General features: G+C 36.3%; 1 protein-coding gene across 7 annotated transcripts in view; it reads left to right on the forward strand.

Annotated features, from left to right (window-relative positions):
- The window catches only part of DICER1 (dicer 1, ribonuclease III), a 71,494-nt gene extending 58,241 nt beyond the window's left edge, over nucleotides 1-13,253 (forward strand). For 5 of the 7 annotated variants that reach the window (XM_017961505.3, XM_021941529.2, XM_017961506.3 and 2 more), the window contains 5 exons: nucleotides 2,718-3,606; nucleotides 5,288-5,556; nucleotides 8,085-8,247; nucleotides 8,341-8,416; nucleotides 8,783-12,752. In XM_017961505.3, coding sequence (XP_017816994.1) covers nucleotides 2,718-3,606; nucleotides 5,288-5,556; nucleotides 8,085-8,247; nucleotides 8,341-8,416; nucleotides 8,783-8,948 — 1,563 coding nt within the window. In that variant the 3' untranslated portion in view covers nucleotides 8,949-12,752. Of the gene's footprint in view, nucleotides 1-2,717; nucleotides 3,607-5,287; nucleotides 5,557-8,084; nucleotides 8,248-8,340; nucleotides 8,417-8,782 lie in introns of all 7 variants that reach the window. The other 2 variants (XM_003902232.5, XM_021941530.2) reach the window with 2 other exon arrangements.
- Nucleotides 13,254-13,638: the final 385 nt, after the last annotated feature.

Below are 13,638 nucleotides of genomic sequence, written 5' to 3' on the forward strand. Positions count from 1 at the left end.
TATGACTTTTCAGTGACCTGTGATCTCCAGTCTTGTCTGTGAAATAATTAATTTCAATAAAATCTTGCTTTTGTAGCTCAGGGTTTTCTCAGTCAGGACTCCTGTGAACTTAAAAAAAATATATATCATCCATAAAGATTGTTTTTTTCTGGAAATAATTTAAATCTTGCCAGTGTCTTAAGAAGACTCCACATATCAGCAACAGCTGCTTCATTTTGTCTTGTCTTGAAGGCCACCAGAGGGCACTTGGGAGGGCCTCCGAGCTGCAGGAATCAGTGCGGTGGTGGTTGACTGGGGGAGTTCTAGTGCCTCTTCCACAGTGAAAGGCAATGCTTCAGACAGTTTCATTTCCTGGAGATTTATTTTGCATTAAAGATAAATTGGCTCATTGTTACTTCATTTTTACTTCAGGCCAACAATGATAATGCCATTTTTTTCTTTCACAGGTTATATTTTTAAATATACATTTTCTTCATGTCTTCTTTCTGATACGTGTATCTTATATATCTGCCTTTAAGTATTTCCAGGTAGCATGTTCTGTGACACTATTCAGATTTTTTATCTATTTATTGAGGATGTTTTTAACTCATGAAGTATTTGTCTTATTACAGAATTAGAACTTATTTGGAAAGCGTTAAGGGAATATTTTAATGCAAGTTAGGTCCAAACAATTATTTGTTACTAATTTAGAAATATGTAGAACCTTAGAGGAAAACACATAGATTTTGAACTTTAGAAATGGCATTGTATTTCTACGAATAACATTCCAATAACAGTCATCTTCTTTTATTAATACCGTTTCATAATGTATTTGGCTCTTTTTAAAAACTTGTAGCATAAAGGTGACATTGCCATGTCATACTGATTTTTTTTTTAAGATACAACACAAAGTTCAATTTATTTTTCTTAATGTTTATGATGACACTTTGGTTATTGGAATTCATTAGAAATACTGTTCAGATTTTTATTTAGTAACTTATTTTTATTGAAATATAGGCCCTTGCATTATGTTGAAAAGATACTCTGTGGTTTTGGCTGGTTGCATTGCCGTTCTCCCTACCTTGCTCTGGCCCTTCAGCAAATGGGCTTAAGTGAAAACCTTTGCATGCTAAAACGCCTCTTGATAGAAGAAAGTATCAAAGTTGACTTGAATGATACAGGAAAGGATTTCATGTGGCTGTTTTTTCTTAAAAGGCTTGAAGTGCTCTTGAAAAACATTTTATGAGGTAGAACCCCACTCTTTTGTAGATGAAGAATCTGAAACCCAGAGGCACTAAAAGGCTTTGCCCAGGATCACACAGTTGGTGATAAAAGTCAGCCCTTTGTGATTTTTGTGCTCTGCCACTTTTGGCTTATGGTAGCACCTTTCTAAAGATACAGAAAGTTTTTTTCAATTAAAAAAAAATGTATGATTTTTTAAAAATTGCAGTTTGGCCCTTTTTTTCTTAAGGACCAAACAGTAATCTAAAACATCTTCATAATGCCTTGGAAAGTATAAGGTTTTTAGCAGGAAATGTTCCTTGAGGTCTGCAACTATAGTTGCTTTTGGTGTTCTTCCTTATTCTTGAAAAGATGTTTTTTTCTTAATTAAAACAGTGAAAAGATAGTTATAGATATAGCCCGGCTTACTGCTATTTATTTTCAGACAAATATAGTGTTTATATCTTGAGTCTAGTTTAAAATGAAATATTTGTAGTATTTAAAAAAATGCCTGAAGGTTACAACATTTTTTGGTCAGAACACTCTGGAAAGTTGTTACAGTCAACATTGATGCACACCCTTCGCCTTCCCCCCTCACAAGTAAAGTTTTTTGGTTCTTTAAAAACTTGCATAACAGAAATTTGGCATCTTTCTAGGATTGCAAAAAAGTTACATCATTACTGAAATCTAGCCCATTATTAAGGTTGTCACTCACAAATAAGCTTTTGCCAAATAAATTGGAATTAGCAAAGATCTTTTGACAGAAATTGGATTGTTGTGTTTCATGTTAGTCTAAATTTTCTTCCATTTTTGTCAGTTATGCTATAATCTGTTCCCCTGATTACTGTAGCTCAGAGTGGAGGGGAAAAGCATAATTTCTCAAATTCATAGCTTAGTGCAGTGACCACTTTTATTTTTTAAGCAAAGCAGTATAGTTTTTTGTGGCAAGTATACTTTGAAGTGGAAATAGGGACAAAAACTTTATTATAAAATCCTATTGTACATTTTAAAAATTGATTTTATCTGTTTTTATATTATATGCTTAATTGCAAAGGTAATGCTTTTCTATATCTGGAATTTCATTTTATTAATTTGAAAATCAAATTACCACATTTTCAAATTTTGTCAGCAAAATTGAAGATCTGTGTGATCAGCATATGAGTGCTTTCATTGTGTGTCCTACCGGAGTTAGACTTCTTAGTTGAAGTTTTGCATTGTGGACATTAATTTTAACTTGATATCCATGTTCAAAATCCTTAACTTAAAGCTTCATACTGGATAAAGGTCATTTTATAACTTAGAAAACGAACATTCAAAGAACATGTTTTACTTTGTTTATATGATTAAATAACTTATTTTATGTTAATTGAAAACAAATGGCCATGATTTTAAAGTTGCCTTTTAGTATTTGTGGTTGTCATTTGAAATTATCCATAACCCTTGCTTTTATTGAGTTTCAAACCCTTTTAAAAACAGCAGCTATGTCTCCCCTCCTTCCCCATTCCCCCTCGTTTCAGACAAAAGACTGCATGCTGGCGAATGGTAAACTGGATGAGGACTACGAGGAGGACGATGAGGAGGAAGAGAGCCTGATGTGGAGGGCTCCAAAGGAAGAGGCTGACTATGAAGATGATTTCCTGGAGTATGATCAGGAACATATCAGATTTATAGATAATATGTTAATGGGGTCAGGAGCTTTTGTAAAGAAAATCTCTCTTTCTCCTTTTTCAACCACTGATTCTGCATATGAATGGAAAATGCCCAAAAAATCCTCCTTAGGTAGTATGCCATTTTCATCAGATTTTGAGGATTTTGACTACAGCTCTTGGGATGCAATGTGCTATCTGGATCCTAGCAAAGCTGTTGAAGAAGATGACTTTGTGGTGGGGTTCTGGAATCCATCAGAAGAAAACTGTGGTGTTGACACGGGAAAGCAGTCCATTTCTTACGACTTGCACACTGAGCAGTGTATTGCTGACAAAAGCATAGCGGACTGTGTGGAAGCCCTGCTGGGCTGCTATTTAACCAGCTGTGGGGAGAGGGCTGCTCAGCTTTTCCTCTGTTCACTGGGGCTGAAGGTGCTCCCGGTAATTAAAAGGACTGATCGGGAAAAGGCCCTGTGCCCTACTCGGGAGAATTTCAACAGCCAACAAAAGAACCTTTCAGTGAGCTGTGCTGCTGCTTCTGTGGCCAGTTCACGCTCTTCTGTATTGAAAGACTTGGAATATGGTTGTTTGAAGATTCCACCAAGATGTATGTTTGATCATCCAGATGCAGATAAAACACTGAATCACCTTATATCGGGGTTTGAAAATTTTGAAAAGAAAATCAACTACAGATTCAAGAATAAGGCTTACCTTCTCCAGGCTTTTACACATGCCTCCTACCACTACAATACTATCACTGGTAAGGAGCCCACAACCAAACTGCCTTTCTGGGAAAATGAGACTTTGTGTTTATCACATTGTGTTGGCCTTGTAAAAGGTGATCTATGCATGTACAGTGTTTGTGGTTAATATTCAAGGGATGGGGCGGGGAACAAAAGGAAAAGAAAGAGTTCTTTTCTTTATTATTTGGGGAGCACGTATTGCTTTATAACTTTGGTTGTTGGGAGTATGGCTATCATATTATACCCTCATCGGTGTCATTTTATATGCTGCCTAATTAGAGAAATTTGAACCTTAGTATTTTGATGTGGTTTCCCCATTTTATCCTCCCCAGGTATCTTTCTCTTGCCCATTCAGTGCTGCTTTTGGTTTTTGATTTAGTTGTATATTCTGGATGTATTTCCACAGCCTTTTATTGTTCTTCTTGGACAAAAAGACTCCTCCTTTAGGGTCTTTTTAAAGATGGATAGAATAAAAGATTAACAGCAATGATTTCACAAGAAGGTTGCGTGGCCCTTGCTGTGACTCTGCTGTCATCTTCTACTTCTCACTGTGCTCTGTATTTTCCCCCTCTTTAATAGGCTGTCAACCCATTAGATTAGAAGGGAGAACAAGCCCCTCACACCCAAATCAGCTTCAGGTTGTGAAACACAGCTGAAGTTTACATTTCGATTTCTGTATTGGAGGTATAAGTGCCTGAATTCAGAATACCAAAGCAAAATATAAAATTTGTAGTTTGTATAATAAAAACAGTGTAGGTTAAGGTGATCAGCAAAATGTAAAAACCAAAAAGTGAAAAACTATCTGACTCTGGACTAGAAAGACTGATGAAACTAAAGCCTAATTTTCATTATGGAGGAAAAATGATACATGGCTTTCAACTACATTCTGCTGGAAGTTCCGAGACCTGGGTTCTCTCCTAGCACAGTCCCTGCTTCTTAACTTCTTGCTTATTCTGGGACAAGTCACCATCGGTCCCTGCCTCAGTTTCCTCAGGTGGATGTATTATTTTAATCACTGTGAGAAAATAGAGATGTTGATTTAACATGGATCAGTTTCACAAAATGACAACCAGTTTACCTGCCTTTGCTTCCTTTCACAGCTCTTCTTTCTCAATCTCTTGGTTTGTGGTAAATTCATTTCTATAATAGCTCAAGTTAAGAAGAGAGTCTTCTTTTCCTGTCATCCTGTGTAACAAAAATAACGCAGGAATAGCGAGGAATGGTATCACTTATGCACACATTCCAGAGTGTGAATGAGACTTTAGCGATAGCAGTGCAGTGTAGCCACATGGAGAGGTGTGTGCGGCCCTGGTTTCACTTAAGTGATGATGTGTGAGGGCGACTCGAGAGGAAGGCCCCAGCACCTACCTGCCCAGACAGCACAGTGCCAGAGAAAAGCATTCAGTGATCATGATAGCGCCTGTGAGGTTTTGGTTTTTCGTTCTTAACAAGCATTTAGTCTTTTGACCACTTGAAGATTTTATGACCCCAATTTATATAAGAAATGTACTTAATTTGCCATTAAAATTTAGTTTCCGGAGGCCTTTTAGTATGATATGTCAAATTTCCTTATTGAAGAATATATGTGTGAAAATGATTTAAATACAAATCTTCTTGGGATTTGGGGATCAGTTGCCTATGTGGGGATAGTATAAATGCTTCTGCACAAGCTTACGGTTCCACTTTGGATCCCCTCAGATTGTTACCAGCGCTTAGAATTCCTAGGAGATGCGATTTTGGACTACCTCATAACCAAGCACCTTTATGAAGACCCGCGGCAGCACTCCCCCGGGGTCCTGACGGACCTGCGGTCTGCCCTGGTCAACAACACCATCTTTGCATCGCTGGCTGTAAAGTACGACTACCACAAATACTTCAAAGCTGTCTCTCCTGAGCTCTTCCACGTCATCGATGACTTTGTGCAGTTTCAGCTTGAGAAGAATGAAATGCAAGGAATGGATTCTGAGGTTAGTGCTGTTCAGAACGATGTTGAAAAAAGCGATCTGACTAGGGGTCTCAGTAATTTCAGAGTTCTGACTGCGTAGTGGTCAAAAGGGACAGCGAGAGGTCAGGGGTGTGGGACCCAGTGTGCTGTGTTCTCTGGGAGCACTGAGTGAACTGCAGTTTGCAGGTAGGCCTCTTAAACTTGTCTGCCCCCATTGTGGACTGTGTGGTCATTCATGTGAAGAGAAGGAGCCAGGCCTTTCAGTTATGTGCCCTTCCCACACCTTCATGAAGGCTTCCAGCATTGAGGCGTGACGAAGAAGTGGCCACCACTGCCGGACCCCAGGGCAGGTTTAGCTTTAGTAAAAGCCCAGTGTAGTTTATTCTTACTTTTTAAAATGGATCAGAAATATTTGCTGATATCTCAGGGAAGCATCGTAAATATACATTCTGCTTCTACTTGAAGTGGGAAAATCTAGTTTAAAAAACAAACTTCTAAATTTTTGACCATTGGAATTTGGGAGGCTTCTGTTGTAAGTTCAGCCAAAGGCTCTCTGGTGACGGAGCTAATTCTAATGTGTTTGTGAGCTATTTTGAATTTTTGTAGGAAAGGATATTGCTTAGATCTTTCCAGTCTCTTACATTCATCTGCATACCTGTATCCCCCAGAGAGACTCTCATTTCCTCTTCTTCCAATTTCATTTCCTTTGATTTTCTTATTTTTGTAGATTTTCCTATAAGGAGTCAAGAAATACAGCCTTAACACTAGTAGCTGTTTTAGTTGTCCTTGCTTTAATTTGTACCTTCCCCTTTTTAATTGCACAAAGCCTTTGTTGGGGAGTAGTGAATTTCTCTTTCTATGAGAAAAATTAAGAGTAGGTTTGAAGTCTAGCCACAGAGCCAAGTTCATGTCCTGCCAGCTGCCCAGATGTGCACCAGAGGAGTCAGAAGGCCCTGCTCTTACTTCACCGCGCCTCTGTGCTCTTGTCCAAGATGAATAGTCTGAGCTGGAGCGCGGCAGGCCGTGAGGCGAGAAGGTGGGACCAGCTCGTAGACTTCTAAGTGTTATCTAGTCTCATTCTTTAGAAATAGCTAAGCTTGAAATTTGAGGAATTAGCTAAAATTAGATGTAAGCTGTCTTTGGATGCCAGTGGGGCATATTGGTTTTGTTAGTTTTTGTTCATTCTTTTCCTTCCCTTTGTTTATATAAACATATGTATAGAAGTTACATGAACTGATTGGAAATGTCGTGGTCTGGCATTTCTAACTTACTATTTGATCTTAAGAAAGTCTCTTTACCTCTCTGGGCCTCCGTTTCCTCAGCTGTAAAAAGAGAGAATTAAACTTGGTAAGTTTTAAAATTCCTTTCTATCAAAACCATAATATGTGAACAATAAGTCTGCTTTTTAAGTAATCAGCAGTATAAATGTATTTTATAGAACTTTGTATGGCTAAACAACCTATTAGAAATTAGTATTTTCCCACTTTTTCTTTATTTCTTTCACAAATGATTTGTGTTGATTTTAGAAAAGTTAGTACAAGTAAATAAAAAGAAAATTAGTTAAATTTGCCTGATTATGCTACCTCAGAAATAACCAATATTAACATTTTGGGATGAATTGTAGATGTATATAGATAAAAACATATCTAAAATGGAAAATGGAATTCTGTTATCTATAGGATACTGTAACCTGTTCTTTTCACGTGTAATATGTTGTGGCTGACTTTCCCTGTATTGATTGGTATCATGATACTCAGGAGCCACATGCTAGTCAACACGTGGCTGATTTATTTAAATGGTTCTTTATGGCTGAGTAGTTAAGTAGTTTTTGGTTAGGATGTTTAATAACCGTGAATGTGATAAGTACGCTTATGTACTTAGTTACCTCCTTAAAATAAGTTCTTAGAGATACAATTGCTGCATCAAAGAATTGTGAACTTTTCAAAGGCTTTTGATATAGACGTATGATTTTATTTTATTAATTTGCATACCTGCTATGTCAGATACTCCGTTATAGTGAACACATATCTAGTGGCTTAATGAAGAGGGAACTTGGAGGAAAAAAATCTTTCAAGTAGAATTTCCCTGTTTCCCTACAATAGCGATTTCTGCTCCCCAAAGCAGCATACACCCGTGCCAGCACCAGACCAATTAGTACTACTGAATGCTTGCCAAGCAGCTAGGGGGTAGAACTGTTTTAAAGTACAATTCTTTGATTATGAGTGAATTTGAATTTTTTTCATACTTTTATTGACTATTTCTAATTCTCTGTTAAAGTTGTTCAAATTTAGAAGTAATCTTTTTTCTTTGCTGGGTATAGAATAATAAATGGGTTGGGGATTTTTTTCTTTTTTTCTTGAGAAGTTTGAAAATTTTTTTTAAAAGATAACATTTGTTTTACTATTACAATATAGTAGGCATACCATAAGTGGTATTTCCCCCCTTATTAAAGAAGTCACAAAAGTCATATATCCAAGAAAAGAAACTACATCTGTGGACTGCCTGTAAAATGGCCTTTTTGCTTATAAGTCACTTTTCTCTCTGTAATAGCTTAGGAGATCCGAGGAGGATGAAGAGAAAGAAGAGGATATTGAAGTTCCAAAGGCCATGGGGGATATTTTTGAGTCGCTTGCTGGTGCCATTTACATGGATAGTGGGATGTCACTGGAGACGGTCTGGCAGGTGTACTACCCCATGATGCGGCCACTCATAGGTATTGTTGGCTCCCTTTAGAAAGAAAAAAACCCACAACATTAGAAACAACTTCAAAGATATTATTCATATTATTCTTTCATTTTGATTGCAGAAAAGTTTTCTGCAAATGTACCCCGTTCCCCTGTGCGAGAATTGCTTGAAATGGAACCAGAAACTGCCAAATTTAGGTAAGCAAAAAATGTACATGGAAAAAAATTAACTTAAAACATCAAGGGAAAAAGTTCACAAAGATATTGTAAACTAATGATTCTGAAAAATATTTACACTGCGGCATGCTGTTGTCAGATTTCTATTTGTAATCTGATTGACTTCTCTTTTTTCTTTCTGTTTTTCTGAAATAATGCTGTAATAAAGACTAGATGGCAGCCCTGTCTGTCGGGGGTATGCAATTGCAGTAAGTCGTAACGCGTGTTTCCTTTGTGTGGTGTCAGCTTCTACATGGGACTCCTGGCCTGAGAGTGCACACTAAATGCTGATTGACAGTGATAATAAATACTCTGACTTCTAATTCAAGCTGTTTGGATTTTTTACAGCCCGGCTGAGAGAACTTATGACGGGAAGGTCAGAGTCACCGTGGAAGTAGTAGGAAAGGGGAAATTTAAAGGTGTTGGTCGAAGTTACAGGATTGCCAAATCTGCAGCAGCAAGAAGAGCCCTCCGAAGCCTCAAAGCTAATCAACCTCAGGTTCCCAATAGCTGAAACCCCTTTTTAAAATTCAAAACAAAAAACAAAAAAATTAAGGGGAAAATTATTTAAATCGGAAAGGATGACTTAAAGTTGATATTGAGTGGAATGAATTGAAGGCAGAATTTAAAGTTTGTTTGGTAACAAGATAGATAACAGAATAAAACATTTAACATATGTATAAAATTTTGGAACTAATTGTAGTTTTAGTTTTTTGCGCAAACACAATCTTGTCTTCTTTCCTCACTTCTGCTTTGTTTAAATCACAAGAGTGCTTTAATGATGACTTTTAGCAAGTGTTCAAAGTAATTGACAGGTTTTTTTGTTTTTTTTTTTTTTTTTGAGTTTTATTTATGTCAGCTTTGCTTAGTGTTAGAAGGCCATGGAGCTTCAACTTAACTCCAGCAGTCCTAGGATGATGTGGATTCTTCTCCATCTCTCCGTGTGTGCAGTAGTGCCAGTCCTGCAGTAGTTAATAAGCTGAATAGAATGATAAGGTTTTCGAGAGGAGAAGTGCACCAGTGTTGTCTTTTCTTTCCATGTTATACTGTATAAGGTGATGTTCCTGGTCGCTGCCTGTTCCTGGTCGTTGCACCTGATAGTAAGGGACAGATTTTTAATGAACATTGGCTGGCATGTTGGTGAATCACATTTTAGTTTTCCAATGCCACATAGTCTTGGATAAAAAAGGTTCTTGCCTTAAAAGTAAAACCTTCATGGATATTCTTTAATCTCTGATCTTTTTGGAACAAACTGTTTTACATTCCCTTCATTTTATTATGCATTAGACGTTGAGACAGCGTGATACTTACAACTCACTAGTATAGTTGTAACTTATTATAGGATCATCCTAAAATTTCTGTCATACGTATACTGAAGACATTTTAAAAACCAGAATATGTAGTCTACGGATATTTTTTATCATAAAAATGATCTTTGGCTAAACACCCCATTTTACTAAAGACCTCCTGCTAGGTAGTTCCACTGATGGAAATGTTTATGGCAAATAATTTTGCCTTCTAGGCTATTGCTCTAACAAAATAAACCTTAGACATATCACACCTAAAATATGCTGCAGATTTTATAATTGATTGGTTACTTATTTAAAGAAGCAAAACACAGAGCACCTTTACCCTTAGTCTCCTCACATAAATTTCTTACTGTACTTTTCATAATGTTGCATGCATATTTCACCTACCAAAGCTGTGCTGTTAATGCCATGAAAGTTTAACGTATGCGATAAACTGCCGTAATTTTGATACATCTGTGATTTAGGTCATTAATTTAGATAAACTAGCTCATTATTTCCATCTTTGGAAAACGAAAAAAAAACTTTTAGGCATTTGCCTAAGTTTCTTTAATTAGACTTGTAGGCACTCTTCACTTAAATACCTCAGTTCTTCTTTTCTTTTGCATGCATTTTTCCCCTGTTTGGTGCTATGTTTATGTATTATGCTTGAAATTTTAATTTTTTTTTTTTTTTTTGCACTGTAACTATAATACCTCTTAATTTACCTTTTTAAAAGCTGTGGGTCAGTCTTGCACTCCCATCAACATACCAGTAGAGGTTTGCTGCAATTTGCCCTGTTAATTATGCTTGAAGTTTAAGAAAGCTGAGCAGAGGTGTCTCGTATTTCCCAGCACATGATTCTGAAGTTGATGCTTCATGGAATGCTGCATTTATGTGTAAGTGACATTTGAATACTGTCCTTCCTGCTTTATCTGCATCATCCACCCACAGAGAAATGCCTCTGTGCGAGTGCACCCACAGAAAACTGTCAGCTCTGCTTTCTAAGGAACCCTGAGTGAGGGGGATATTAAGCTTCTCCGGTGTTTTTTGTTATCTCCAATCTTAAACTTAAATTGAGATCTAAATTATTAAATGAGTTTTTGAGCAAATTAGTTTAGGTGACTTGTTTTAAAACTATTTCATTCTGATTTGGAACCTTAAGATGTCTATTTGATTTTTATAAAAACCTTAATGTAAGATATGGCCAGTTAAAACAAAGCAATTCTTGAATTATATAACTGTAAAAGTGCAGTTAACAAGTAAGGCTGGATGTGAATTTTATTGTGAGGGTGATTTGTGATCAAGTTTAATCACAAATCTCTTAATATTTATAAACTACCTGATGCCAGGAGCTTAGGGCTTTGCATTGTGTCTAATACATTGATTCCAATGTTACGGGATTCTCTTGATTCCTGGCACCAAAATCAGATTGTTTTCACAGTTACGATTCCCAGTGGGAGAAAAATGCCTCAATATATTTGTAACCTTAAGAAGAGTATTCTTTTTGTTAATACTAAGATGTTCAGACTTAGACATGATTAGGTCATACATTCTCAGGGGTTCAAATTTCCTTCTACCATTCAAAATGTTTTATCAACAGCAAACTTCAGCTATTTCACTTTTTGTTGGAGAAAAATAGTGGATTTTAATTTGACTCACAGTTTGAAGCATTCTATGATCCCCTGGTTACTAAGTTAAAAAATAAAAAAGTACGAGTTAGACATATGAAATGGTTATGAACGCTTTTGTGCTGCTGATTTTTAATGCTGTAAAGTTTTCCTCTGTTTAGCTTGTTGACATGTTTTGCATCTGTCAATTAAGAAAAAAAAAATCACTCTATGTTGCCCCACTTTAGAACCCTATGTGCCACCCTTCTGTTCCCGTGATTGCAATGTGAGACCGAATGTAATATGGAAAACCTACCAGTGGGGTGTGGTTGTGCTCTGAGCACATGTGTAAAGGACTGGGGAGGCGTATCTTGAAAAAGCAACTGCAGAAATTCTGTATGATGATTGTGTGCAAGTTAGTTGACATGAACCTTCATTTGTAAATTTTTTAAAATTTCTTTTATAATATACTTTCCGCAGTCCTAACTATGCTGCGTTTTATAATAGCTTTTTCCCTTCTGTTCTGTTCATGTAGCACAGATAAGCATTGCACTTGGTACCATGCTTTACCTCATTTCAGGAAAATATGCTTAACAGAGAGGAAAAAAATGTGGTTTGGCCTTGCTGCTGTTTTGATTTATGGAATTTGAAAATGATAATTATAATGCCTGCAATGTGTCATATACTCGCACAACTTAAATAGGTCATTTTTGTCTGTGGCATTTTTACTGTTTGTGAAAGTATGAAAAAGATTTGTTAACTGAACTCTTATGTTTTTAAAATGTTTGTTATATTTGTTTTCTTTTTTCTTTTATATTACGTGAGGTGATGAAATGTAGAATGACCTCTAACACTCCTGTAATTGTCTTTTAAAATACTGATATTTTTATTTGTTAATAATACTTTGCCCTCAGAAAGATTCTAATACCCTGCCCTGACAACACGAGACTTGAGGCTCTTTGGTTCATGAGTCCAGGTGTTCCCCTGGCAGTCGGTGCCTTCAGTCGCTCCCTGGAGGCAGGTGGGGACTGCAGAGGGTCACTGGAATCCAGACTGAGCGCAGTTGATGCACAAGGCCCTGTTGATTTAAAGTATTGGATCTTGTTCTGTTAGGGTGTCTAATCCCTTTACACAAGATTTAAGCCACCAAACTGAGACCTTGATACCGTTTTTTAACTGCATCTGAAATTCTGTTAAGAGTCCTTAACCCATTTGCATTATCTGCGGAAGAGAAACTCCTGTCATGTATAATTCTTACCTATATGGTTGTTTTAATTACATTTGAATAATTATATTTTTCCAACCACTGATTACGTTTCAGGAATTTAATTATTTCCAGATGAATTTCTTTATTTTATATTGTACATGGAAAGTTTTAAAGATATGTTTAAGACCAAGACTATTAAAATGATTTTTAAAGTTGTTGGAGACGCCAATAGCAATATCTAGGAAATTTGCATTGAGACCATTGTATTTTCCACTAGCAGTGAAAATGATTTTTCACAACTAACTTGTAAATATATTTTAATCATTACTTGTTTTTTTTTTCTAGTCCATTTTTATTTGGACATCAACCACAGACAATTTAAATTTTATAGATGCACTAAGAATTCACTGCAGCAGCAGGTTACATAGCAAAAATGCAAAGGTGAACAGGAAGTAAATTTCTGGCTTTTCTGCTGTAAATAGTGAAGGAAAATTACTAAATTCAAGTAAAACTAATGCATATAATTTGATTGACAATAAAATATTTACCATCACATGCTGCAGCTGTTTTTTAAGGAACATGATGTCATTCATTCATACAGTAATCATGCTGCAGAAATTTGCAGTCTGCACCTTATGGATCACAATTACCTTTAGTTGTTTTTTTTTGTAATAATTGTAGCCGAGTAAATCTCCAATAAAGTTATCGTCTGTTCACTTTGTGTCCTTGCATCTTTTTTCAATTCAAGTGGGTAATGACATTTAAATAGTGGGAGCCGAAACGATCTTTATAATGTTTTCATTCCATGGTGAATCATATGAAAATGCATATTTAATATAAAATTTTGTTTACCAAGTTCTGCTGCATGTCCACCTGCAGAATTATATAGTAATAGAATTATATAGTGACAACTGTCTTTTTTGAAGACTTAATTCCAATCTGCTTTTTGGAAATTTTGTCACATTGATTGATGCATTCTAGGTCTTGGATTATTTAGTTGATATGTTTGACACATTCTTTAGGTGAACTTGGCTTTTCTAAAATCAGGTGGACAGAATGTTCAGCTTCCAGATTTTTAGGACACATTTCCAATATTGTTGA

Source organism: Papio anubis, chromosome 7 (assembly GCF_008728515.1).
Source record: "Papio anubis isolate 15944 chromosome 7, Panubis1.0, whole genome shotgun sequence".
Taxonomy (NCBI): Eukaryota; Metazoa; Chordata; class Mammalia; order Primates; family Cercopithecidae; genus Papio; species Papio anubis.